The sequence below is a fragment of the Gekko japonicus genome, unplaced genomic scaffold, assembly GCF_001447785.1.
Source record: "Gekko japonicus isolate JY-2015 unplaced genomic scaffold, Gekko_japonicus_V1.1 scaffold337, whole genome shotgun sequence".
Classification (NCBI taxonomy): Eukaryota; Metazoa; Chordata; class Lepidosauria; order Squamata; family Gekkonidae; genus Gekko; species Gekko japonicus.
In genome coordinates, this window is record NW_015175365.1 from 1,106,055 (window position 1) to 1,134,026 (window position 27,972).

Consider the following 27,972-nt stretch of genomic DNA (forward strand, 5'->3'; position numbering starts at 1 on the left):
AAGCGGCGGCGGCGTTCGTAGAGCGTTCCGTGCGCATGCGCACGGAACGCTCTTGCACTTTCGGGGGGATTTAAACATCCCCCCGAAAGGTTTTTCAAGTTTTAGGATTTTTGTGCACCCCTGGGGACTGCCCCAAGAGTGCACAAAAATCTCCCTGCCCCCCAGGTCGCTCCTGAGCGCGGATTTAGCGATCCGCACTCACGGGGCGACTTGGCTATTAGTATAAGTGATATTTAGTACTGGGTTACGGCTTCTCCTTGCGCCACAGGCAGGGCTTATGCAATTTTTTTCATTTATTTAGAATATTTCTATGCCACCTCTTCAGAGTCCTGCTTGAGGCCATTTACAATTAAAAACCACAATATTAAAAAACAAGCCTTTGGACTTTAATAGCCAGAATAAACCAGAAGCAGACCACTAAAAAGCTGATAAGAAAAAACTTCTAACTAAAAACCTGAGTAAAAAGATCTATTTTAGCCCAGCACCTAAAAGAAAGTAAAGCAGGCACCCAGTGAGCCTCAAGGGGGAAGGACATTCCAAAGGCGATCTATTTTCCAGCACTTCAGCCACAGAATGAGACAAATAATGTTAGAAGCTAGAGTACACCCAGAGAACTGGCATCTTCTAGCACCCAGGCTGGCATCTCTTGAGAATTCAGAAGCCCTTTTGATCTTTAATCAATTCTGACTGGGTCAGAGGCTGGGTCCTGTAAAAATTCCTCTGTCTGGAAGGGAGAGGTCACGGAGAAGACAAAAGAAACAGAGCTAGCTCTGAAGTCAAGGCTGAGGTTTCATGGGCCTGGGATTTTTTGAGAGTGCTGTCTCCATTCCTGGGAAGAACAACAACAGAAATGAGGCAGCGATTGTGGTGTCTACCTTGAGAACCTTCATGGTGGTGGAGGGCAATGAGTACATCTGTTTTGCAATGGATGACAGGATTCTCCCCTTTCCCAGGGCGGCCTAATCACTATGGAGGGCCGCAATGAAGTGGACAAGAAAGGGCACAGTGGAAGGAGATGTAAGTTGGTGAAAAAATCTGGAGTAGCCTCAATCAATGGTGACCTGAGGGGGTAATGGAAGGGGGTCTGTATAGAAAATCTCAAGCCCGAAGTGTCCTTTCCCAAAAGATACACAAAGTCCTCCTGATGAAACAGTCTGGGGGGAAGCTGGGCATGAAGCTGTGGTATCGTCTCCTGACCAATCTCCCCCTCATCCCTTTCAGAAGCCATGGAGTCAGAGGACGACTTAATGTAGCCACTTAATGTTGAGCCACTGCCCCCTCTCATTGCCTCCTTGATCCATTTCCATGGTGGCAGGACGGGAGAAATGCCCAGGAGGTGCCGACAGTTGCTGGTGCCTATGAAACGTGAAGGAGAGAAGACAGCTGCTGAATGGTGATGGGGTGGGCTTCGCCATTCAGCCTTGCCAAAGCCCTGGATCAGGAGAGGGCCGGCTGTGTGCTCTCTGTCCCAAATGAAGAGAGGAGCAACTGCTGAGGAGCTGGCTGATGCTGCAGAGGCACGAGACTGCTTCGAAACAGGATGAGCGGTAATGTTGGGTCCTAGCCACAGCCCGGCTCCCGGCAAGGCCAGGCACTCTTGATGAGAGTGAAAGTATTTCTTTTTGTCCCTGTCACTGTTGCAATTCGGTAGGAGGCAGAGGAGATGGTGGCTGACTTTGTGTTTCGGCATTTTTTTGTTTTATTTTCTTGCTCTCTTTTCTCCCTTTTAAGCAAGTGAACAGAGGAACCTTGTATAGCAGGCAAGACATGAACCGGTGTGTGTGTGTGTGTGTGCGCGCGTGCGTGTGTCCAACTCCAAACGATGAGGAAGCCGTGCCAAATTCACTTGCATAAGCCCTGCCCACGAAGCATGGAGGAGGCACAACTCAAGATTAAAGGATAAGTTCCTCCACTGATGGAAAAGATTCTCTTGCCCTTCTGCTTCAGGGAAGGAGCATCATTATTTCCCTCCATGCAACAGTTTGTTGTAGGTCCCCTTTGTTGGCAGTCCTACTAGAAGACCAAGGAACAGGTACAGTGTTTACTACATATGAAGCTACAAACGGATACTGACCTTTTCTACTGTGGGTGTGATATTATTTCTGTGCATGTGCTTGATCAGGGTTGTCATAGAGGCCATGCACTCATGCTGGTTGAGCTCATCCATTTCTAATTCCATAATGTCACCCAGACCCATAGATTCTGTGGGCTCCTTTTGAAAACAAAATCAAACCCAATTAGTTTTGACAATGCCATACTGATCTTTGTAAACAAAATTAAACTGAAATGATGTACTATGTGTGTTTCTTTACACCAGCAGTCCTTTCCTGCAGGGATAGGGCTGTGGTGAGGATGGCAAAGGGGGCAATTCCATCCCTTTCCCCCTCCTCGCTGCATGTCTCCAAGCCATGGTATTTGTCCACACAGAGCCTGCAAACCCCAGGAAATTAACTTTGCAGGGGTCAGGACAGGAGGGATTGTGGGGGGCAAGGAAATGCAGTAAAAATTCACAGTCTTCTTCCTCCTGGTTAAGTGCCAGATCCAGTCCAATACAACCAAGCTGTCTAGAAACTCGTCATTGCGACAAGTTTTAATGCTATATCTGGTGTAAAAAATACAACTGAGAAAGTGACAGCTTTTCCAGATATGAACCCCATAAAAGATAAGCTAGAAATTAATATACACACTTATATTTCCCCAAAGAAAGTCACCTTTCTCCTGAAGTGAGAAGCAGAAGCAGTAGGGTCTTGAGAGTTATATGAAAAACTCTGCACTCCAGTTGAGAAGTCAAATTGGCTCATTTCCTCGCTCAGGCTACTGTCTGCCATATATGACGCAGAAGCTAAATAGTGTGGCTCAGCTACAAAAGAAACAGTTTCGTTAAACTAAGAGACCACTTAGGACACCGAAAAGCCAATCCCCTAGAAATGCTACATGTACACGCAATACATCAGCCTCTCCCCTCACTGAATGATATGAATGCATTCACACTTAGTTACTTTACTTCACGTTGCTTATTCTGTATGAAAATGGACAACTTAGAAATATCCAATCGAACGTATTAGCCCTGGTTAACTTATTCTATTAATTTCAATAAGACTTAAGCATTTGGATCATGCTAAGGGTGCATTAAGGTAAAGGTTCCCTTGCTCGAAAGCCAGTCGAATCCGACTCTAGGGTTGCGGTGCTCATCTCTGTTTCAAAGCCGAAGAGCCAGCGCTGTCCAAAGACGTTTCCGTGGTCATGTGGCCGGCATGACTAAACACCAAGGTGCACGAAATGCTGTTACCTTCGCACTGAAGTGGTACCTATTTATCTACTTGCAATTTCTTGCTTGCGAACTGCTAGGTTGGCAGGAGCTGGAACTAGGGATGGGAGCTCACTCCGTCATGCGGCACACTCGGGTCTCGAACTGCTGAACTACCGCCCTTCCACAGCCTGCAGTTCAGCGTCTTAACCACTTTAGCCACCACAGCTCCAAGGGTGCATTAAAGTATTAGAAATGCAGAATACAAATGTGCTTTTACGAACACTCTCATAACTAAAGGATTTGTTTTTGGTGAAAATGTTGTATATTTATCATTTCAATTTAAATTAAATTAACATTTTAATCTCCTAAATTTAGAACTTCCTCCCAGAATTTATAGTGCTTATTCCCTTCCTTTACATTTCTCCCCAAACCTCACTTTCCTTAGTACTTTCAGGGACAAGTAAGCAGTTTAGCTATGTTTTGCTTCCCTGCACTTTGTTGCCTTCCCAATGGTCAAAATTCAGAAAATAAAATGGGGTCTCTTTGAGGATGTCTGATGTTACCCTGCAAAGCACCATGTACACTGATGACTTTAAATAAATAAATCCTCAGCAATACAGTTTTTCTAATAACAGCAAATAACAGTACCTGAATCCACACTCATTGCTTCCCTGGCATCTTTCCTAATGGCAATATATCGTTTCTTCCTTTCCAGAGGAACCTAGAATATGCAAAATTTTAAAAGAAGATTCAATCTGCTTTCAGACTAATAGGTGTACAATTAAAAGATTATTTAGGTGCTGCCAAAGCTAAATTTCCACAGAAAGTATCAAATACAGATAGTCATTGACATGGGGGGTGTCTACTAGCCATGCACATCCCTAGGTGGAAAGACAGCGAATGTTACCAGTGAGGGCTTTGATAGTGATTCATTAACCTGGTACAATTAAATATTTAGTTGGTCAGGAAAGAATGCAGCTGACAGTCCAACTGCTGTGAAGGTACAGAATCTATATATCTAACAGCCAAGTTTCCCCCTTCGTGCAGATATCTAAATCTGCACATCGGGGGCACTTGGGGGGCAGGGAGATTTTCCTGCACACTTGGGGCAGTCCCCAGGTGTACAGAAAAATCTAAAAAGTTTTAAAAAATGTACAGGGGATATTTAAACCCCCCAAAAGTAAGAGCGTTCCCTGCGCATGCACAGAGAACTTTCTGGGAACTCTGCGGCGGCCAGCAGCTGGGAGGTGCTCAGGCCTCGCCGCCGGTGCCGGGGGGAATCGTCGGGGGGGGGTGAGATCGTTGGGCCTGGCGGCTGGGAGGCACTCAGGCCTCGCTGCCAATGCCCGTGGGGTGAGGGAAAATTGGCGGGGGGGGGATCGGTGGGCCTGCCGGCTGGGATGCACTCAGTCCTCACCGCTGGTGCCCATGGGGGGGGGATTGGCAGGGGGGAATTGGCAGGCACCACTAAACAGTCAGTCATAGCTAGCCGAGCACAGCCACAATGCTCAGTGTTGCCCTGTAAACAGAGAGCTAGCTAAACCAGTACAGTCACAGTTTCCTTGTCACTAGATTGATTACGGTAGAGAAACACAACTATTGTGGACATGAGAATCAGTATGAACTTCGTACTGAGGGCCCTGACTACAGGGTGGGGACCAAGCGGTGGCATGCAGAAGAACCACTGACAGAGCATCCCCTGAAGAATCGGAAGGAATGAATCAGGCTAAAGGATGGAATTCATGCAGGCTATATGGGAACTAGTTTAATCAGGCCTGCCTCAGTTCCTGTCATCATAGTGCAATTCCTTGCAGTTACCCCAGTCTAAACCCATAGCATTTATCATAATCTGGCACCTCTTAGGACAGAATGACTGCCTCTGAAGAGAGGAGTTAATCCTTCTAAAAACTGAAAGAAAATTTTAAATTGCTGTTACATTCTACTTACTAATAAAAAGGATAAAAAATACTGCAATTATCGATGATACACAAAAGCCAGTAACTTCCTCATACCTCAACTTCTATTGGAAATGAATAACGATGTTGCAAATCCAACAAGTTTTCAAAAATTAATAGATTCTGCAGAGCAAAATAACACATGAAAATTTAAACTCAATTAGTATACAACACATCAACAAAATCCTTTGAAAATACTGGTGGCTGTTACTACCATCTGAATCTTCAGTTCTCAGCCTGGCAGGCAGGCATTCCAGCAGAGGCAAAGTCACACATGACACTCCCAAGCAATCCTCCCACCAGTCTGTTATCACTACTGCTCAAAACAAGAAGCCACTGAGGACCCTTAATCCTCAGGGGATTTAACAAATTCATGAAAGACGGGTCTATCAGTGGCTACTAGCCACAGTGACTAAAGGGAACCTCCCATGTTCAGAGGCAGAAGTCCTTTGAATACCAGTGCTGGGAGACAGTATCGGGGACAACTTTGGCCTCTGTGCCCTGCTGATGGCCCCTCACAGTAACTGGCTGGCCACTGCACAAGAAAGGATTGTAGGAATGCTGCTGTGATCCATACCTTATCTGGTTTTTCTGTGAAAAGAAAGCCTTGGTAGAATTTGCTTTCATTGAACACACAGCTAATAACAGCAATGGCACAATTATATGCAGCACAATGGTACTGTCTCCTCTTTTCCAGCAGCTGAGTTTCACCCGTCATGTTTTCTGTAAAGGCATCATAGCATGACCTTGAAACAAAACAAATGAGAAAAGCAGATAGCCAGAAGCTGTACGTAGATCAGTATATTTCAGCAAAGCTTGTAATTCACTATTCTGTTGACATTTGTAACATGCCATTCAAATGTCAACTTTTTCTCACCTCTTAACTGGCATATTTTATTGCAGAAATTAACCATATCCACCAGTGAAAACAACAAGGATCTAGTACTTGCAGTGGTCTCACTAGCTGAAATATCAATCATAAAAGAGATAGAACCTCCACAATGAGCATACAAAACCAGTGTAACACCAACTGCATGGATTCCCAGTTTGTTTCTGGGCACAATTTCAGACTGCTGTTTTTTACTTCAAAAGTCCTAAACAGCTTTAGTCTTTAAGGATCATTCTCACCTGTATGAACCTGCTTGGGTCTCAGTTCAGGGGGGCAGGCTTATTGCAGAAACTCATGTTCATGTGCATGAGGGCTATTGTCAGACTCCTGCACAAAGTTACTCTCAACAACACTCTCTGGCGGTGGTTTGTTTATTGAGGAATAAAGATGTTTCGAGCCAAGACTTTTGTGTCAGAACTAAAGTTCTGGCGCCAAGGCCCAAAGTTATACATAGTTCAAACAGGCCCCCCCCCCCCCCCCCCCGTCCAAGTCCAACCATAACCAACATTCAGCCCGCCTAAATTTCGCGCACTCCAGCCCCCCACCTGTACGTCTACCGTTACATTATCTATTTCTGCAGTGGAAGCACAGACAGCAACCAAGGTCATCCCTGAGAAGGGAGGCAACTTAGAAAGAGTTACACAGCCACTGCAACAAAGCCATTCTCACACTCACACACACACACCACCACAGGAATTCCCAGCAACCACTCAGGGGCCCTTAACAACTGTAAGTCAAGGCAAATGAGCCACCGAGTTTGACAGCTACCTCAGCTGCTACCCCTGAACTCTGGAGCTCCAGCATTCAGTATGTGCAACTGATACTATCACGGAGGACCAGACAACATCATCTTAAGATGTATTTATTCAGGAAGGACTTTGAGAGAGTTTGCATGTTATACCTAGGGCTTTAAATACTGTATTTTTACAGATGTTCTGTCTTATTTTTGTACTTTATGTGTTCACCACTTGTAAAATACCATGAGAGTCCGTTTACTTATTTACTTCATTTATACCCCAACCTTTCTCCCCAATGGGGACCCAGAGTAGCTTCCAACAATCTCGCCTCCTCTATTTTATCCTCACAACAACCACCCTGTGAAGCAGGCTGGGCTGAGAGTATGTGACTGGCTGAAGGTCACCCAGCAAGCTTCCATGGCAGGGTGGGGTTTCTAACTTAGGTCTCCCAGATCCTCCTCCCGTACCACAGAGCAAATCTAGGAGCTCTAGAGTCTACCTAGTCTATTCTCTTCCTTTTGTGGGGAATTTACAGTGGGGGTGGTTTTAGAGGCAGGCTGGTAGTAGTGGGAGGGCTTCTAGTGTCCTGGCCCCACTGCTGGGCCTCTTGATGGCACCTAGTATTTTTGGCCATTTTGTGACAGAGGGTTGGGCTAGATGGGCCATTGGCCTGATCCAACATTGGCTTCTCTTATGTTCTTAAGTTTTCCTTGGAGGCCTTTCTGGGGGAAACTACAGGCTGTCAGACTGCAATTCTATTAATGGCCACTGGTAGCAGCAGAGAGTGAACCCTATTCACCAACAGGAATTAACAGGGAGAACTGAACTCATTAGGGTCTAACAACTTAAGATCTGGGCCAGCTGAGTAAATCCCTCATTATCCATGTTAAAAACAAGGACCAGAGGTCATTTTACCCTAAAGGATCTATTCCCTGTATTTTATTGGTTTGGTATTACTGAAGGGTTGTTTTAATTTCTATTCCTTTCTTCTCCTTTAAAATACTCTCTCAAACATCCAGCCCAAGGAGGGGAACTGTCTTAATTCAAAAGTTCATAAACTAGCTGATCTTTTAAAAAGTATTATTTTACTGACCTCAAAAATCAAATTAGCCACTAACATAACGGTTTAAAAAGGACACACAAGAAAACCTTACTTGATCAATGTCTTTGTAAGTTCATTTCCTTCTACACAGGTGGAACGCAGAAAGGCTTGGTTAATTCTAGAATCTTTAGAATACACATCCTCTTTTGAAAGACGTGAATACATCACTTCCAAAATCTTGTAGTAGCTCATTTTCTTGGTGAGCTGTGTATCAAACATAGTTTCATTTGACTGGAAAATAAAAAAAAAAAGTTCTCAAGTGACCAGTCAGAATGTTTAATTAGCTTCAAATTTCTATACTTCAACACCGCCCTTCTTCAATTAAAATATAAACCTAACTGCTATTAAACAATATTAGTTTTAAAAGACATAGTTGTCCTTATACCTTGGTAAATCTTGATGTCAGTGAGTCCATGGCCTCCACAATAATCTTACAAAAAAAATCATCCAGAGCATCTGTGCTGCAATGTAGCAATAGAGTGAGAAGCGAGCGATCAACATAAGCTTGACGGGTTGCACTTGAAAGAAGAGTTTCACTCTGAAACATTTTGTGAACAGTGTCGAGCAACACCACTTGTTTGTAACAGCTACCCCTAAACACAAAGAGAACTTTATAGTAAAAGCATGACCATCAACCACAACCACTCACATTTCCAAATCTCTTCCAAAGACATGGCACTATGTAGTGAAATAAGCAAAATCTGGATCTGTGAGATTCAAGGAAAAACTCAAGCAAACTGTTTGACCCTGCATGTCCTGTAAGGATAATATTTTTTTTATATTAACTAAAGCCTACAGGGCAAACCCAATAGCTAAAAGACTGAGATAGCATTAACAACTCCTACTATGGATCAAAGCCCCCAATATGAAAAAGCAGAGGAATCTGGGATGGAACCATTTCCTCAAATCACAATGGACATTTCCTCCATAGCTGAATAAGGGTCATCCTGCTTTTTTTATGAGAACTGAATGGAAGAATGGAAAAATTCAACATATACATTATGATCAATGCTCCAAGCTGTGGAATCTTGTGAGCAAAGATTCTACTTCATGAGCTACTGGCATTAAAGCTGAGAGTAAGCGATTTGGCTGCTGCATAAATTAGTTTGCTCTGGAGCCATCCTTCCTGAGCTAAGACAAAAATGTGTGAGCTGGAGGCTAAAAAAGTGTGAGCTAGCTTACACTAACTCAGCTTAGAGGGAACACGGATTATGATCTCAATGACTGAGGCTCTCTGATTTGAGTATTTAACTTCTTATCCCTAATTCCTTCCTGACATGTCTGATTAGTTGAAAGAACTGCAGAGGAATTCTGTTTCACAACTACTGATGAGGATTACCTTCTGGCTATTCTTATGAAGCTGATTTCAAATTGTTCCTCCATTATGTGTCTATGGTCCCTGCAAAGGATTTCTGTCATCAACTGCAACAACATAGGACTCTGGGATAGTTCCAGTGCATCTAGAAACTATGAGGGGAAAAGACTATATGGTTACAGAATACGGTAATATATACTACACACTATGTATTTTAAAATACATTTTCACAACAAAGAACACTTTACAGGATAGAAGTACTTAAGAGTTGCACATGAAATCTATATAAGTTAACATATGATATCCAAAAACCTTCCATCTGTCTGCCTATCATAAAACAAGATCTGATATGAATACAGAAAAAAGAAAGTATTTCATTGTAAGGAATCCAAAACATACAGATGTTTCATTTGTGCATTTAACTCATTTTACATTTATTCTTTTCTTTAAAATTGCACCACTGTGCTCAGGGCCAGGTCCAAGCAAATGGATGGGGATCTTTATCCCTTACTAGGCTGTATAGTATATCTTACTCGATTATATGGGTTTTTAATACCATAGTATCAGTGCAAGACTAAGTACACTTTTCTGGGAGCAAGCCCATTTTAATAGATCCAAGCAGAATTCCCAGTAGGCCTGCTTGTGATTGCTCTCTAGCTTAAAGAAGTAAAGCATACATTTTTCTTTCATGACTCATGAGACTGTGTGTATGGAATGGCATTGAGAGCATGTTACAAATTTCTACAGGGCCCAGACAAATGAGGATTTAAAAGTAAGTAACTAAAACAGTAAATTACACATATTTTTAACTTACTTTTTTAGTGCAGTCCACAAAGTTGTTGTACCTTAAGGTTCCTTTAGGAAACTCATTAGATCTCAAGGGGAAATTAAATGCTACAAATTGGTCAAGTACATTCTTAAGGTCCACAAGTCTTTCTCCAACAAGATTAGTAAAGAATGGAAGAATAATGACTGCTTGGCTCTGAAATAAATGCAGGTTAAAATGAGACCACATCTATACTGGCTGATACGGCTATATGATTATTAAGAACTACTAGCACTTTATTATGATTTTATATTTGTTTTAACTATAACTATGTTTTATTGTAATCATCTGCTTTTATGTGAGCCACCCTGAGCCAGCTTTGGCTGGGAGGGCAGGGTAAAAATTTAAATAAATAAATAAATATGCGCACTGACCTCAAAAATCATTATTCTTTCAAGGAACATGTAGAGAAAAAAATCTGCCAAGGATAATTATAGTGAATTCTAAGTAGTAAGTTTTACTATTGGATTTGAAACCAGCTTCAAATGTGAGTTCCAAATCCTACCTAGCTGCAAACCCTTGAGGGTATCAGTGCTAATGTAAGCTGTAAAAACTTGGGGTTTTTTTGGGGGGGACGACAATTTGCATGGGAAAAGGAGGAAGAACACAATGCCCTAGGTCTCCTCCCTCACTCCAGGAATTGGGACTACAATGCCTGTGCAAGCCACTATGGAGATAGGTTAATTAAATTATGTAAATTCCTTCCAGTCTTTAGGCTCTATAATTAACAAGTTCAAACCTGGTCCGGGCAAGAAGTGAAGAGTTAACACAGCATTTGTTCTATCAGATTTGTTGAGAAATGAATATCCTAAGTAAAATACATTAACTGCTACTCAGAATACATTGCTATGCCACATTCAAAGGTCTCAATTACCAACGTAATGGCATGGTTTTATTCTTTACTAACATTTAAAAGTAAAGGTAAAGGTTCCCTTGCTCAAAAGCCAGTCAAATCCGACTCTAGAGTTGCGGTGCTCATCTCCGTTTCAAGGCCGAAGAGCCAGCGCTGTCCGAAGACGTTTCCGTGGTCATGTGGTCGGCATGACTAAACACCAAGGCGCACGGAACACTGTTACCTTCCCACCGAAGTGGTCCCTATTTATCTACTTGCAATTTCTTGCTTTCGAACTGCTAGGTTGGCAGGAGCTGGAACTAGAGATGGGGGCTCACTCCATCATGCGGCACCAGGTCTCGAACTGCTGAACTACTGGACCTTCCACAGCCTGCAGTTCAGCGACTTAACCACTTGAGGCACCGCAGCTCCTTTACTAACATTTACAGTACATTTTAAAAAGCTGGAATTGCTTTATGTTGATTGATTTATTGATTTGATTGATTTATTCAATTTATACCAATACATCAATAGATTTAAATAATTAACAATAAGTACAGTTAAAACAGTATAATAACATGTTAATGGTTATCAGGATTTTTTTGTACTTAAAAGTGTCTGGTTGGACTGGGCTACATTGTTAACAGTTCAATCCTAATAAGAGCTACATGCCTATTAAAGTCTACAGCCCTCAAAGGGTATAACTTTGCTTAGGATCACACTGTTAACATGTTATTGGTTCCCTTTTCTTTGAAAACGGTAAAAAACAAAAACAATATTTTAAGAACAACCTTATAAACACCAGCCATTTCAGAACTACTCCTGCTACTAAAAACACAGTACAAAAGAGACACAGAACTTACCTTAAGATTTAAACCTAAATTCTGGTCAGTAAGTAGACTTGTGTATGTATTAAAAACATCAGAAAATGCCTCATGTTGTGTACTAAATGACACAGACGAGTCAATCTAAAGAAAAGTGGGGAAATCAAGATTAATAATCATATATTTGCTAATCTTTTTTTTTTTAGGGCTTGGATTCATCTGATGAAATAGCTGATATCATTGTGCATTCATGGCTGAGTGCTTTTAATACTCAAGTTCCTATTAATTCAAAAATGAAATCTGTGAGAACAATGGGTTGGATCCAGCCAGCTTTTTCAACTGCTATCTGTACAACAGCTCCATTCCATTTGATTTTTATCCGTGCTGGCTCTGTGATCCTCAGCATAGCCTTTTAAGATGGTCAAAAGGGACTGCCACTCCCTTTCTCACCAGTGGAAAAGCTGGTTGGATGTAACGCAGTGAGACTAAACCATGTAAAAAAATAATATTACTAGGTACATTTTCAAATTAACATGAGGCTTAAGCTAAACTTCAATGAATGTTCACAGAAAGGACATTATCGAGCCCCCTGTGCCCCCTGAAAGGTTGAGGGAACCCTTGGGAACAATGTGGAATGTCAAGCGGGAGCTCATATGAATAAATGAAAATCAGCAGAAATTAGGGTTGCCAACCCCCCCCTCCCGGTTTGCCGGGGTCCCCCGTTTTTTGGGGGTTCTACCCGTCGCCAGCGGGGGAAGCCCCATCCCCAACACCCACCCATCTCTCTCCCTTTAAGTGTGTGGAACCCATGTTTCTTCCCAAGCCTGATCTCCGCAAGCTTGCAGGGAAATGCCAGCTTTGTGCTCTTAAAAGGGAAACACGGCTGCTCTTAAAGGGGAAACGCCGGCTCCTTTAAGTGCAGGGAATTGCCGTTTCTGGAGACCTGGTACATGGGCGGGGTGGGGTGGCGGACATCCCCAATGTGATGTCATCACATCGGGGATGCCCCGCCCCCTCCAGGAATTCCCCCCGCCCCCTCCGGGAATGCCCCCAAAGTCCCCCGCTGGGGGTGGAAGATGGACTTGGCAACTCTAGCAGAAATCTACCCCGTTTGCATAAGCTTCTGTTTCCTTTACAGAAAAGCTTTGCATATCAGTCAGGAAATATCATTTTATATCCACTGATTTCACCAACCCACTACAACCTTTCATGTCACATCCCAACCCTGTTCCTGAGTCTCTCTCTGATTTGGAAATAGTCGGGGGGGGGAGGGATTTTAAAAAGGGATGTTGCAGTAGTTACTATGGGGTCTAAAACTTATCAGGCTACATCCCAGGAGATCCGAGGAAACCAGAAAGGGGCCACATAGACTAGCATTCTGCAGCCATTTGGATCCAAGAACCAGTGCACCAGGGTTCCCAGTGCATCCCAATAAGGCTAAAGTTACTGATCCCTGCTAGTTTCCTCAAAATTCCCCTAAATTGTCCTTCCAAGCCCAGAAAAGCAGCCAGGGTCAGGTTTGAATCCCAAATGTACTCCAAACATGAGCAACCTACATGTCTGGAATGCCCTTGACTCCAGTTATTAGATTATCTGCTTCCAGGCCATAACATTCCCTGGAGGACGATTAAAGCTATTACTGCTGTGCCAAAGCAAGCTGTATGAGGGGCAGGGGAGGGGTACAGAAGTGGTTCTTGAAGCATGCAATTCCCATGGGCTGAATTATGTTGGCTATATCTAGTCCTTGGAAACATTTCTGCATATAAATACCTCTACAACCACAGGACCCATCAGGCTGGACTGTGTTAATATTTTGCATACTGTTCAAAACATCATTACCAATCAAAATACCTCAACCTCAGGAAAAAAGTTGAAATTGATAATTAGGATTCTATCTTGGATTTTTCTTAATGTTGTGTCTTTGAGGTTGGTTTGGACACCATCCGCTCCAAGGAGTGGGTGTAGGCTCCCTCACTAGAACCAGCACAATTAACAGCCTTGGAAATAAAACAGTAACTTTACTTGGAGAACTTTAGCCAGTAGAGTCAAAACAGCCATTTTGCTCTCAGGAGCTGAATCTCTGGTCCTCCAGTTGTCAAGATGTACCCAGTTCTTCAGTATAGCATTCACTAATTTCACACCCTGTTGCTTGTGAACAGCACGATCTCTAAAGCTTTGGTCTAACATGCCATTCAAGATAGTACCAACCTGAAAAACAAGATACTGATACATGAAATAATGACAGCATTTTATGCAAGGTAACTTCAACAAAAGGTATGCAAGTCAAATGATTCAAAAAATTATTTGTAAATGCTCCATATTGCCACAGTGTCAGCAGAAATATGTCATGAATTCTACAAAGAATGATGGAAAATATATTTTGAGGAGTGTAGGAATTTAGCATTAAAAAACCCTAATTTCCTCACAGAAAGGCAACTGCTAATGTGCATTAAAAATACCCCAATATTGGCCAGATTATTGGTCACAGAAAAGCATAATTCATCAGTCCTGGCTCTGACCAGCTCTATAGTGAGGGAAATTAAATTATCGTACGGCATTGTGTGTGGAACAGCCAAGAGATCCCGTAGCATTGTTTGGTTGCCTGAAGCTGTAAGCTTCTTTTTTTGGCACCACTAAGTGGTGATATTTGATTATATTTAGGCTGAGAGTGCTATGACTTGCCCAAGGTCACCTAGGCTGGCTTCAAGTGGGAAAGTGGGGAATCGAACCTGGTTTTCCAGATTAGAGTCCACCACTCTTAATCACTACACCAAGCTGGCTCTATAGTGAGGGAACATGACCCAGAGACATCTACATTATTACAAGTAGGAAAAAAAATTCTTTACAAGCACTCGTTGCTTGCATTGCTTGCAAAGATCCAGGACAAGTATCCCTACTGTGCATTTTTGTTGTAACCTCTGGCATGGATAAAGCAGTAATATACCAAATAGTTGCATGGATTTTAGCAGCTCACTAAATTATAAAAGAACATTTTTATAAATTATAAACATAATTCAAAAATAGGAATAAATGATTTGCTCCCTTCGCTTGTCCTGAAAGTAAAATCTTGGAAATTCTAAAGCTACGAAATGAACTATTTTGAAGCAAGTACCATTTTGGGGCTGTCTAGAGATGATTTCAAAAGATGAAGTACTGCTACGTCCAGGTTTTTCAGCAACTCTCTGTTAATGGTGTCTGAGAACAAGCTGTAGAAATACTCTCCGTGAGAAAAGCTGATAAGGTTCCTTTGCGATACTCCAGATAATGGCACAGATAACATCAATGAGTTCAACAAGAGACTCACAAGTTCCTTGCACTATAAGAAATAAATAGAAAAGGTTACCTTCATGCATTTCAACATCATGAATATATCTTTCAAACAACAATATATCTGTTAAGTATTTTCTCATCATGAAACACTGAAAGATTTAAAGCAGGAAAAAAGAAGATACTATTTGATGTGAATGCTTATTCTTCTCAGTGTAGAGAGAAATGCACAGGTGACTTCCTACCTTCCCCATACAAACACACAACCATACAATAGCCTGGTGCTTGCCTGCCCACCTCACCAATCAAGGGCTAGCTTGCTAGCCAGGTCTGGCGGCAGCTCCTCAATCCAGCCCATACAAAATAAGGATCCTTGACACTCATCCTCCCCCCTTCCCCTGATGGAGAAGCCTCATTCTGTTTCAGGAGACTGCTATTTAGAAGACTCAAACTTGATACCAAGAAAATATACATCACTAAGTGACCTATAGACCAAACATTTTTTTTTTGGGGGGGGGGGCTGCCAAGTCACAGCTGACTTGTGGCAAGCCCATTGGGGTTTTCAAGGCAAGAGATGTTCAGAGATGGTTTGCCATTGCCTGGCTCTGCGTCATGACTCTGGCATTCCTTGGAGGTCTCCCATCCAAATACTAGTTGGGGCTGGCCCTGCTTAGCTTCCGAGATCTGATGAGATTGGGCTAGCCTGGGCTATCCAGGTCAAGGCACAGATCAAACAACAGAAGGGCTACACTTAGATACAAAGGAAATTGTGAACAGGTCTTAACCAACATGGAAAAAGTGACTCTGTGTAGGTCTGGACTGTCAGTAAAGGGCTTATTTAAGCCCCCCGACTGTATAAAGAAATATAAAGAGCTAATTCCCTTGAGGCATGATCTCCTACACAGTAGAGGTTATCAGGACCAAAGCTTGAATTGAGAATTGCAGGAGGGGTCCCAATGAAGTTTTGAATATTCCTTTCAGTTGTCTTCCATCTTTCCATCTGACAATTTCTGTAAACTTTGAGGGCTTCGTAAACTGCCACATTTTACTTGCGCCTATCTTAATAGTTGGGGTTGTACCATTATTTAAGTATAATAATTTTCTGAGGCAGATAGTGAAACTTGTATCATACTGTGATCCCTGGAGTAACAGATGGAGTAACAAATGGAGGAATTTGGCTGAAACTTGACGACTGTTCCATTAGTCATGACAACTGTTGTATATTTTGTTTACTCAGTGAGAATCTAAATACCAAAGACAGAATATTTTACAACAATTTTCTCTTATGAGCCCAAATTGCATTGGCTACACCTGAAGAATCTTTTTCTATTCAGAGTATTTTTAAGTGTTTTGCATAACATCATTTCCAGTCTAAATTAAAAGTTACTTATAATTATAAATTGTACAGCTACAACCACATTTAACATAGTCTAGACTATGTATCCACATTCCAGTCTTTAAGCCACAGAAAGAAAGGCTGGGCATATCTTGTTGCCAGCTGAAGGAGACCTGGACTGAGCATGTCTCCAATGATACAAGTGCTGAGCCTGAGCATGGCCAGAGCTGTTGAACCTTTGGTGTAAGCAAAAGGAGCCTTGGCCCTATAGTTCTTAACCCATGGCTTGGTGCCTGCAGCCATGAGTGAACCAACTACAGAAACCAGCACCAGGATAAGGATGGTGAAATACAGTATAGTAGTAGTGGTAGAGGAGGAAGAGATTGGATTTATACCCCTCTCTTCACTCGGAGTCTCAGAGCGGCTTACAAACTCCTTTCCCTTCCCCTCCCCACAACAGACACCCTGTGAGGTAGATGGGGCTGAGAGAGCTCTGACAGAAACTGCTCTTTTCAAGGACAGCTCTTGTCAGAACTATGGCTTGCCCAAGGTCATCCAGCAGCTGCAAGTGGAGGAGTGGGGAATCAAACCTGGTTCTCCCAGATTAGAGTCCGCACTACTTAACTACTACACCAAACTGGCTCTCTTTATGTTTTTATTTGAAGTTGTATTTTTGCATTCATTCGGTAAAGTGCTTTGAGTCTCTAGATAGGGAGAAACGTGGAGTACAAAAGCCTAAAAACATAATGTGAGACTTCTACAGACACTGGCATACTTAAAATTATATGCATTCACATTAAATACTGGTGATATAAATATTACAGAAAGAACCGCTCACTCGTAAATCAGCCTCCTACCTGTACACCAAAAGCAAATGCCAGCTGTAATAGTCCTTCAGCCAGTCGTTTACTGCTCATGTCCAATGAGGGGAGGGACTTCCTTTCATCTCCTGGTGCAATACCTTTGTATATAACTAAAAGGAGCTTAGAACCAGCCTCGCAATGTAGACCTACACCCTTGAAGGGGGGGGGAAATAACAAAAGATACACTTGAAAATATGTTTATAACATGCAGGGGAGGGGGAGAACACAGATTTAAAGTGAAGATTTCCCCCCCCCCAAGGCTCTACATTTTCTTCTCTTTGTTCACCTCAAACCACCTTTATGATTCTTCTTGGATTAAAGCATTGTCTGGGATACTGCAGAAGAAAGGTTCTGTCCTTCACTTCCTCACCTCCCAACTCACAACCAACAACAAGAACTGGACAATTTTCAACGTTGTATTTAAGTCTCATGATTATCACTAGAGGTATTTTAATACGAACAAAACCAGAATTAAACTGACCCAGCAATGTTAAGACGTACAACAAGGAACAACCATTTGTTAAATTGGTAGATGTGAGGAAAAAATTGTTCCAAGAAGGGGGCGGTTTTTGCCAATTCCCCACTTTGCTCTCCCCCCTTGTTCTTGGAAATGTACTGGTCCTCAGAGGCATGATGGGGGGGGGAATACAGCAGGCTGCAAGGGGAGGGTAGAAGATGGAAAATTCACTTTACTCAGACTAGTTAGGAACTAGCTCTGAATAATATATGTCTCCTCATAGTGGCCAGCACTTTGATCTACTAATATTTCACATATATTTAAGTTACTTAAAAACTACTCCAGCAAACCCCAACATTTTATATTTTTTCCTTACCCTGCAAAAATACTAAAGCCAATATAAGCATTAAGTTACAGTTTTACCTGAGATTGCAAGGTGCAGTGAAGCAGTCCAACTCTGTGCAGCTGTTTGCATGCAGACAGAATGGCACCAAGTCTAACATGATCCAAACGAGAATCTGGATTGTACAGCTCAACACCATAAAACTCTTCAATACTGACAAAGCAAAGGTGAATAAAATAAGGACTGTGTTGTTATAATATTTATGTCATATTAACAAAAGGCTTGTGCTTCCATTAAAAAAAAGTGTTATTCCAGGAGACAGCCTACCTCTCTGGAGTTATTACTTTCTTCATGCTGGTCACTAAAGATTCTTTATAGGGAGATCTCATCAAAGCTTTTATAAGCCTTACGCAGATATCGGGGAGCTTTTCCATTACTTGCACATCAGCGGTGTTAAAGCCTATGCTTTTAGGATCACATACTGTTCTTACAGTGAGTTCTATCAGATTTTTGTTAAGCAACTCTCTCTCCAGAAGCTAGAGAAGATAAGATTAAAGTCAGACAATCCAAGCATTTTCACATTTTAAGATTTTCCATTAAAAACTAATGAACATTGGAGTTTACTATATTGTAGGCTTGTTATAGTGTGTGTGTGTGTGTGTGTGTGTGTGGGTGTGGGTGGGTGTGTGTGGGGGAGAGAGGGAGTGTGTGTGTGTGTGTGTGTGTGAGAGAGAGAGAGAGAGAGAGAGAGAGAGAGAGAGAGAGAACACATACATTCACAGAGGTTTATGTTAAAAATACGGCAAATGTCATAGAATCAGGGCCTTACAAGCCATCTAGTCCAACCTCCCTGTCACTTGATGATTAGTAGAACATTCCTAATGGTTAGAACAGTTCAGCAATGAAGCCAAGTAGCTAGAAGGAGGCTCTCCCTTCACTGAAGGTCTTTAAGCAGAAGCATGGCAACCGTCTGTCAGAGGTGCTCTCTAGCTTGGGATTCCTGCAATTAGCAAAAGGTTGAACTAGACAGCCTATACAACTGATAAAAGAAAATGGATTATTAAAGAAATCTAGTATAGGAAAATCAGTCCTCCTTTTGTTATAAAGTAAATACTAACTTCAGTAAGTGTCCACAAAGGCGATACACTCCTTTTAGCTACTAATTATTTCCAGAGAACAGAATCTGCAGCCCGTTCACCAGTGCAATGTCAGTGCAGCTGCAGAGGTCATCTCTTATTATGCACAAAGAGCAATAGGTGGGCTCCCAAGAGCTGCTTAAGCTCATACAAAGGTCCCTAACCCAGCAAAAGGTTTGACAATCCATGGAATACTTTTTAGTTTTACTACCAATGCTGTTTTACTACCTCTTGCCTGGAGTAAATTGAAACCAGCTGTTTGAATATGCTCTACATTTAACACATAATGCAGGCTTTAACAGAACACCATGTCCTGTGGCATTTTCTTTTGCCATAGCTCCTTTTAAGCATTTTTTTAGTGTAACGTCCAGCCTGAAGAAGAGTTCTGGTGAACTCAAAAGCTCACACACTGTTAATAAAAAGCATTACATGGATTGTGTTCTTGGTTTGGGGATTTTAACTTTTGGACCTACAACCTCTTTCAACAGACCCAAGCCTACCTTCCAGAAATCTTGTTGACAGGTTTCCAAAATCATGCTAACGAAAACCATAATACGAACTATAATTGTGCATTTGCTGTAATTGTAATCTTCTTTTTCTTGTGGGCTGAAGATGTTGCCTTTTGACGCAGTGTTAAAACATTGTTCTGCACCGGAGACATCCTTCAAGGCAAGTTTTTCAAGGAAGAACTCCACTGATGTCATAAATGAGGATTCAGTATTTGTAGCTTCAAAGAATTAAACAACATTATACAGTTGAAATATAAAATACAGTCCTGTATTATCTTGTTAATTATATACATTAATTAGAAGGAATAATTTTTCTACACCCCCCCCAAAACCTTAGAATTATTCCTTACTTAGTTTCCCTTTTAATACTATATTAATTTCTCAATAGTTATACTGCACTTCGAAAATGGGGAGGCACATTTATTAAATGAATATTCTATTTGTAAATATTCTATAAACAGAGAAATAAATAGATCTCTGCAATAAACGGGGGGAAAGCCCATAGTTTCATTTAAAAAACCTTTCTTGAATATTGCCCACAGTACAGGTTAAACAGAGTTTGTGGAGAGAAGAAAAGTAATATAGTGAAGGGCAAACAGAAGTATTAAGGCAGTAGGAAAAGAGGAAGACCCCAAATTAGATGGACTGACTCAAGCAAGGAAGCCTGCAAGACCTGAACAAGGCTGTTTGGGAGGTCATTAATTCAAAAGGTTGCCTTAAGTCAGAAACAACTTGACAGCACGTAAAACTTCATAGGTAGTTTTTTGGAACTGTCTATGGGAGAGTAAAGCAACTGTTGACGTCTTCCAGAAAGATCTGGGAGGACAGATGCAGCATTTGATCACTTCATCAAGAAGGCATGATATGGTAGAACAGGACGCTTCTTGGTAGCAGGTCTGAAGTTACAGATGTTCCTTTGGAGGCACAGTCCCTTAAAGATATGTCTTGTCCCTGTCTGAATTTATTTTTTGTAATGCTTCTAAATCGTTTTTAACACAAGCAAAAACAAGCAAGGGTTCTTTTCACCACACTGCCTTGCAAAGGAAAGGTAAGTGAAAACTGCAAGTGAGCTATAGAGATGGATTGTGTCTCCCCCCCCTTCAATTAACCTTTAACCGTCTGTATTAACCCTTGTGTGCTGTTTCATAAAATTTTCTCCTTTACTTTTTCCATTCTCTTGTTTGCTTTCTCTCCTTAGTGTCAGCACCAACAAGTCAGATTATGCCAAAAAAACAACACCACCTGAGTGAGATGTATCTTACTGAAGAATCCCGTCTGGTTTCAGGAGGGAAACTACACCGATAGTAATTCATGGACAAGGGCAAGTCTTTCTTAATTCTTACACATTCATTACTAGCCACCCTACAGTTTCTTTCATTGTGAAGGAATGTGTGCCTTTGAGCATATGCAGAACAGTTCCTACCCACTAAATAGCCACTGTCAAAATATAGGAGAAAAGGTCCTGGATAGGCCAAGATAGCCCAATCTTGTCAGAACTCGGAAGCTAAGCAGGGTTGGCCCTGGGCAATATTTGGACAGGAGACCACCTAGGAATACCAGGGTCATTATGCAGTGGCAGGCAATGGCAAACCACCTCAGAACATCTCTTACTTTGAAAACCCGTGAAGTCACTATAAGTCAGCTGTGATTTGAAGGCGAACAAAAGAACTGAAGAGTGCATAACTCTCCAGCAGACTTTAAAACCTGCAATGTTTCACTGTAGAAAAAGGTGGGGGCAGAGAAATGATTCTGTTGCATCCTGGAGTCTTGTGATTACAAGTACCCAGGATGCAATTGCAGGTGCTTGCAAACACAAGGCCCCATGATGCAATGGGGCAGGAATTCCATTTCATCCCAGGTGCCTGCAATCACAAGCAAACCCCCACCCCAAGAAAAATCTGCCTTATCCAAAGCAGGGACACAGCAGACATTCCGAGAGGAAGAAAGTTTATCTGAGCTGCCTCTCTCTCAGATGGCAGGCAATGTTTTGCCCTCCCTAGTGTGCAAGTTATAGATGCCTCCACTGTGAGATGTGGGGCATACCCCCTGCGGGTTGTATATTGTACACACTGTCCTCAGAACTTGGCTGAGCATTTACTTGGCACTCAGTTCAACATTTTCATCCTGAAAATCAAGATACTTCATGACCTTTGGCTCAGGAAAGGAGACCTCTTGCCTGACTTCCTCCATAGGACAGACAAGGGAGGAAAGAGAGATGACTCCGAGCACAATAAAGTATCTTCTTTTATTTCAGGCATGCAACTACTTCCTAGTCTCTTACACTGCAGGGTTTCTGCCTTTTCTCCTTAACTGGATCAGTTTTCCACTCTTTCAGTGTGTCAAGGACACTGAATTTCCCCTTCTCCCCTTCTTGTTAGGGCATGAGGCACCACCCTCAAAGAGTTCCATCCTGCCGGCTGCCCCTAAATGACCAGGGAGTCATCAGCCCCTACTATCTGGGGTCTCTCCCCCCACCCTCAGTTCCTGGCACCTTCTTTGTGTGTGCTTGGCCCAGGAGCAGAGGTAGCACCCGCCATCACCTCTTTCATTTCTGCCTCAGTCTACTGCATCTGCATGCGATGTCACCCTGGGCTTTGTGCAGGTTGGTGAGCCAAAAGAACCCCAGCACTTCATTTAAAAGAAACAGAACGGCAAATTCAAACCGAAAAAGGTTTTCTGATATTTACAGTTCTCCACTTTCTTGGAACAGACTTAGGAAGATAAGATGATTCACCTACCTACTATTTCATTTGGTTTGATCATTCCTTGCTCAATAAAAGTATTGTAGCAGTCCAAAGCCGCCAGAAGCATATCCATCCACTGTACAACAGCTCGTAAACTAAAATTATCTTGTAGACCAGAAAGAGTCGGATGAGACAAGATTCCAGACACACTTTTACCCTCATCGCCACCTCCTTCAAATTTCTTTATGAGAAAAGAGATTTCTTGTTTCCGAAGGATATCATCCAGCCATAAAGATGGAGACTTGCTTCCTGACAGAGAAACACAAAAAGGCAACATTTTCCACATAATATGGCAGTGGCACAAAAAATGTACTAGTAGTCCAGAAAGCAATACTGTGCCCCCCCCCCCGGGGAGGCCACAGGACGTCATAATTGACTTCCGTAGTCAGCAGAGACTCACCAGACACAATCTTAATTGCCTTGTCTCTTTATTGGATGCAGTGAAGTCCACACAGGCGTCCTCACAAGCACAGTTTCCTTCACCTGCCAATTTCTGCCCTTCAGACCTCAGGGGGCTGAGCTGTGCCTCTGCCTTGCGGCAGTTCCACAAGGCCTGTCCCAGTTTGGGAGCCTTATCTTGCCCCCGGCTCCAGCTCCTCCTTTAGGTTCCTTTCTTCTTTGCACCTCCTCAGTTTTACTCAGCCAGCTTCCATTACTGACCTCCTCCGTCTCTTCTGGCATCACCCTTTTCATCCCTGGGACGCTGCCCATGCTGGTCAAGCCCACCTCCACCCCTCCCTTCTCAGAGCCTTGTTGCTCTTAAACCCATTCCTTGCTTTGCCCTACTCCGGCTGGGTTTGCACAAGGCTGCTACTGACATCTTGTGAGATGCCCTGCCTTATCCTGGAGCATCTGTTGCCTTTTGCCCACTAAGCTGCTCTGAGACTCCAAGTGAAGGGTGGGGTATAAATCCAATATCTTCTTCTTCTCTTCTAAGTGGAGCCTCTCCTGGCATCTGCTGCCGCCTTTGTGCCACAAAGACCAAACTTTCCCCCCTGTAAATATGGGGTCATTATGAAAACTCATTCCAGATTATTTCCACATGGGTGGCTGATTTAGAAAATTACTCCCTGACCAATGGAGAAAGGTGCTTGAGGAATCTCCGCTCAGAAGTATACCTAGAGAACACTGTCGCATTAGGTAGTGAGAGTAAGAATTTTCCTGGCAAGATTATACAAATTTCAGTGAGAGAAAGTTTAAATGATAATTTTGCAGCAATTTTATCTATTACCTAACAGAGATTTTAAGTTGCTACATACAGATAAGATGATGACAAAGTTCTCTTTGTGTCCAGGATTGCAGTCTTAATATCTAACAATATTTTCCTGCAGAACACATTGACTTACAATACAAGAAAAGTGTGTGTGGATTCTGATGGAAGACTGAAGCTGAGAAAATCAGTGGCTTGCCTCACTTACTGAGGCCATGGCAGAGATGCAATTTGAACAGTGGCTTCCTGCCCCATAGTACAGTCTCTTAGCCCCTATGACATATCAACAGGAATACTATCTATGCAGTATACAAACCTGGTAGCAGTGGAATAAATTCAAAGAAAAGTTCCATGGCTTTATGCCGACACTCAGTTTGGGGTCGTCCACATTGCAGAAAAAGCCACATGACAATATCTTCTAAACATATAGATTTAGCAGGTGGAAATCCCCTATATGATGGTAACAGTAGAATATTAACTGACATTATTAACTGAATCCACACTAGCAATTAGTTGGTTAAACACTACTCAAATTTAAATCCAACAATAACAATTCCAAGTGGTCTAGTAAGATGACAATTGATCCACACATATGATAACAATCCATTCAAGCTGTACTCCAAGCCTCTGACTTTTCATATTTCTAGTGCAGGAAATACCATGCTTCTTTTCTTTTTCTCTGCTACATGCAAAACAAAACTGTGGATGACCAGTACCTTCTTCCATTTCCCAATACCTGTCCAAATCAAATAGCATTGCCCCTATCTTCCTTACTAGTAAAGTTATTTTGCTATAGTATGCACTGCGGAGACTAGGGTTTGCCCAGGAAAGGTCTGACAGAAAATGTATTCACAAAAAACAAGCTGTTAGCTCTCTGCCTCCCCAGTTCTAGGAAAGGAAGTCCTCTCTTGCCAGCAAGTAAGCTGGGGAGCAAATAAGGCATTTCATTCTTAAACTGCAATTTGTCAGCAATTTCTACTACTTTAAACATGGAAACCCTTTTAGGTTGATACTAGAAATATTACTCAGAAGAAAATTCTACAGTTCAGTGGTGTTCACTCCCAAATAAGTGCGCACAGGACTGCAGCCTTTTGCTGGGGTGTGTTTTCAGAAAAGCATATGAGGGGGCAGGTATGCATTTTAAATGCTGTGTGGTTGTTTCCCAATGAAAGTGTACTTCTTAGAACTCTGAAGAGATTACTAACCGAGGTAATCGCCGCTGGCTTTCTTTGTTCAAAGTAGATGCTTTGTGCTTAATTATTCGCTTCAGGTGATCAACTGCATCACAACACTGTTGAGTTGTACCTGTTTTCAAATTGAAAAGGTCTGTATATTAGCAGGCCTCAAATATTTATTTTTAAAGATCTGGGCTGTTTCTCCTCCTGTACACAACAATGAAAACTTAAAAGATGAAATGCACTTTACTTAACAAATGTATGCTTAAAACGCACAATAATGAGGCCAAAAAGTTATTTAAAATGTAGAACAAATGCCCCACATACAGGGTATCAGAACCAGTGAACCAGACACTGACTGGAGAAAACATTATCTAGACCCATTTCAATGTAACTTCTGAGCCAGCTTTAGAGGAGAGAGACAGGAGAATTACAACCTCCCTCTCAGCATCTTTTGATACTATCAACCATAGTATACTTCTGGCCTGGGTGTCTGGGACACCCAGTTGTGGTGGTTCTGTGGTCCCAGGGGATTACCTCACGGAATATGGTAATTGTTGTGAGGTTCTTTGGAGAGGCACCTAATTAGAAAATCAAAATATGTTTTTAGGGCTTAACCTTTTATTGCTGAACTGCTGCCATTTTATTCATATTTATTACTGCCAATAATTCTGCTATTTTGTTTTTATGTTTTATTATTTTAATTAAGTAAACCACCTCTAAAGGCTTGTGCTGTGAGGCAGGAGCAAAATATTTTAAAACAGATAAATTAAATAGTCTAAATGTTCAAAACAAAATGTCCTTCCTAATGTGTCAATTTCCCAGCATTTTTCTATAGCACAACCATTTTTATCCAAATGTCGATATTTGAAACATTTTCAAATCTAAAACATTTTAACATGAAACCCAAAAACATATTGCTGCCTATATTTCTTTAAGCGTTATCCAACAATATTTTTGAAGAAGTTTTAGTTAAACATGCACCCAAAGATTTCTCATCTCCATGTGTCAAGGCCAGACTTTCCAAGTACAAAACCAATGCTTCAAAGACAAACTGGTCCACCAGAGCATTCTCTTCCCTATGAAACAAGAGAAAAATAATTAAATAAGGACTCTATTATTTGGAAAACTGGGCTTTAAGATACTTCCAATATAAGACAAGAAGGCATATTTTTTTACATTTGTCTGAAACATTTTTAAAAGCAGAGTGCAAATGTTTGGGTGTGGAGGATTGTAGCAGACTTTAACTCACTTTATGTAGGGCTACCCTTGAAACTGACCCGGAAGCTCCAAATGGTACAAAATGCGGCTGCGTGGGTTGTTACAGGGACCCCATGGAGGGCACATATCTACCCAGTGCTGCATGAGCTGCATTGGTCGCCAGTGGAGCACCGGATCAGATTCAAGGTTTTGGTGCTTACCTTTAAAGCCCTTAACAGTCAGGGACCTACGTAACCTTCAGGACTGCCTCTCCTGATATGTCCTCCAAAGGGCATTGAGATTAGCAGATAAGAATCTCCTGGTGGCTCCCAGCCCCAAAGATATCCAGCTGGCCTTGACCAGGGCCAGGGCTTCCCCAGCCTTGGCCCCAGCCTGGTGGAACGCTCTGCCGAATAACATCCATGCCCTGTCTGATCTATTAAAGTTTCACAGGGCATGTAAAGCAGAGATGTTCCGCCAGGCCTTTGGTTGAGGCCAGAGACGGTTCCTTATATCTGCCCGGCACCTTCCCCTCCCCCCCAAATCTGAATGCTAGATATGCCATCTTGTTCTTTAAATGTTTTAAATATTTATGCGGAATGTTTAATATTGAATTCATGTGGTTTGAATTGGTTTTATAATTGTATTGAACTATTCTGTCGTAAACCGCCCTGAGCCCCACGTAAGCAGGGAAGGGCACTCAAGAAATCTGAGGAAATAATTAAATAAATAAATAAATAAATAAAACATGGGTACTGATTGCCACAACACCACATCTACTGAACTTGAACAGATTTTAAAGTCATGTAACTCAGTCTGCTGCCCTAAGAGAACATTCTCCATGTGCTGATCCCTGTACATATCAACCTAAATCATTCCAATTAGGGCAAACCACTGAGTTATATTAAATAACATTCATGACTCCAGAAAGGTCTGCAATACAATCCCTGCAAAACTATTCCAAACAAATGAAGCATGCCATATACTACATGTAAGGTTTTTAAAAATCCAGCTAACAAGCTACTAAATTCTTCTCAAAGGCTTCCGAAACAGAAATGATTTGTTGTTCCTCCAGCAAAAGCCCATCCCACCTGCTTCGTCCATTTGTAGACCCTTCCTTGTCCTCAGAGGAAGGAGAATCTTAGGGTCTAAAGCTGGATATTAGCTCACAGAGAAGAGCTGTTAATTGGTCTACATAACATATCCTCTTAAAATTATGAGGAGCATGAATTTCTGTAGTCAATACACCCTGCATGCAAAGCACCAACATCGCGTAATATATTTTTATCCTGCTTAGAAGCAGCACCAGCTTCATCTCTCACCTAAATTCTCTGTAGATGCTATTAAAAGCAAGTGCAGCTCCTAACCGCTTAAAAGCATTGGGATGGAGAGCAAAGCTATACAGCCTCTTGAAGAGAGACTTGGTGTTCACAGGACTTCTCTCTTGCTGCTGTGGCGTTGTCTGTTTGATGGACCATTTTAAAAATTCTCGGACACAACGACCACAAAAGTCCCTCAATGGGCTGTCCACAGGATCCACTATCCCATCCTGAAAGAAAGAGCAAACTTGGTTTGCTATCAGTAAAACCCTTAAAAAAGTTATACCCTTCTAATCCCATCGACTTCAATAGACTTAGAAGAGTGTAACTCTGCTCCAAACAGCACTAAATAAGATTCTTCTGTGTTCAACTTCAAATACCAGGAACTGAGAGTAAATGTTTTCGTCATTACATAAGGTGTGATGAAGATGAATGGTTTGATAGGAAGAGGCAGCTGAGAAAATACTCTTCCACACATCCTAAATTTGTATGTTGTACGTTGTTCCCAGTCTGTTTTAAACACTTAATCTGCCCTGTAGCTCAAAATTCACAGACAGTTTACTGGGAAACAGCTAAGAGTAGAATCACCTCTCTTCTGCATTTCTAAAAAAGGATCCTCTTAAAGAAAATCATGGCATACAGATCTTTTAAAGGGTTAATAAGAATTTTGCTGGCTTTAATAA

At 41.9% G+C, this 27,972-nt stretch overlaps 1 protein-coding gene across 1 annotated transcript in view; it reads right to left on the bottom strand.

Moving 5' to 3' along the window:
- PRKDC (protein kinase, DNA-activated, catalytic polypeptide) overlaps nucleotides 1–27,972 on the bottom strand; it is a 141,213-nt gene that overhangs the window by 73,750 nt on the left and 39,491 nt on the right. Inside the window, exons 27-47 of the mRNA XM_015425442.1 lie at nucleotides 27,293–27,519; nucleotides 25,755–25,849; nucleotides 24,801–24,900; nucleotides 23,912–24,045; nucleotides 22,380–22,634; nucleotides 19,633–19,859; nucleotides 18,324–18,532; nucleotides 18,077–18,209; nucleotides 17,191–17,349; nucleotides 14,843–15,046; nucleotides 13,753–13,938; nucleotides 11,770–11,874; nucleotides 10,063–10,230; nucleotides 9,273–9,400; nucleotides 8,319–8,526; nucleotides 7,986–8,164; nucleotides 5,783–5,951; nucleotides 5,263–5,328; nucleotides 3,899–3,971; nucleotides 2,712–2,860; nucleotides 2,075–2,212 (exon numbers count right to left, since the gene is read on the bottom strand). Coding sequence (XP_015280928.1) covers nucleotides 2,075–2,212; nucleotides 2,712–2,860; nucleotides 3,899–3,971; nucleotides 5,263–5,328; nucleotides 5,783–5,951; nucleotides 7,986–8,164; nucleotides 8,319–8,526; nucleotides 9,273–9,400; nucleotides 10,063–10,230; nucleotides 11,770–11,874; nucleotides 13,753–13,938; nucleotides 14,843–15,046; nucleotides 17,191–17,349; nucleotides 18,077–18,209; nucleotides 18,324–18,532; nucleotides 19,633–19,859; nucleotides 22,380–22,634; nucleotides 23,912–24,045; nucleotides 24,801–24,900; nucleotides 25,755–25,849; nucleotides 27,293–27,519 — 3,312 coding nt within the window. The remainder of the gene's footprint in view (nucleotides 1–2,074; nucleotides 2,213–2,711; nucleotides 2,861–3,898; nucleotides 3,972–5,262; nucleotides 5,329–5,782; nucleotides 5,952–7,985; nucleotides 8,165–8,318; nucleotides 8,527–9,272; nucleotides 9,401–10,062; nucleotides 10,231–11,769; nucleotides 11,875–13,752; nucleotides 13,939–14,842; nucleotides 15,047–17,190; nucleotides 17,350–18,076; nucleotides 18,210–18,323; nucleotides 18,533–19,632; nucleotides 19,860–22,379; nucleotides 22,635–23,911; nucleotides 24,046–24,800; nucleotides 24,901–25,754; nucleotides 25,850–27,292; nucleotides 27,520–27,972) is intronic.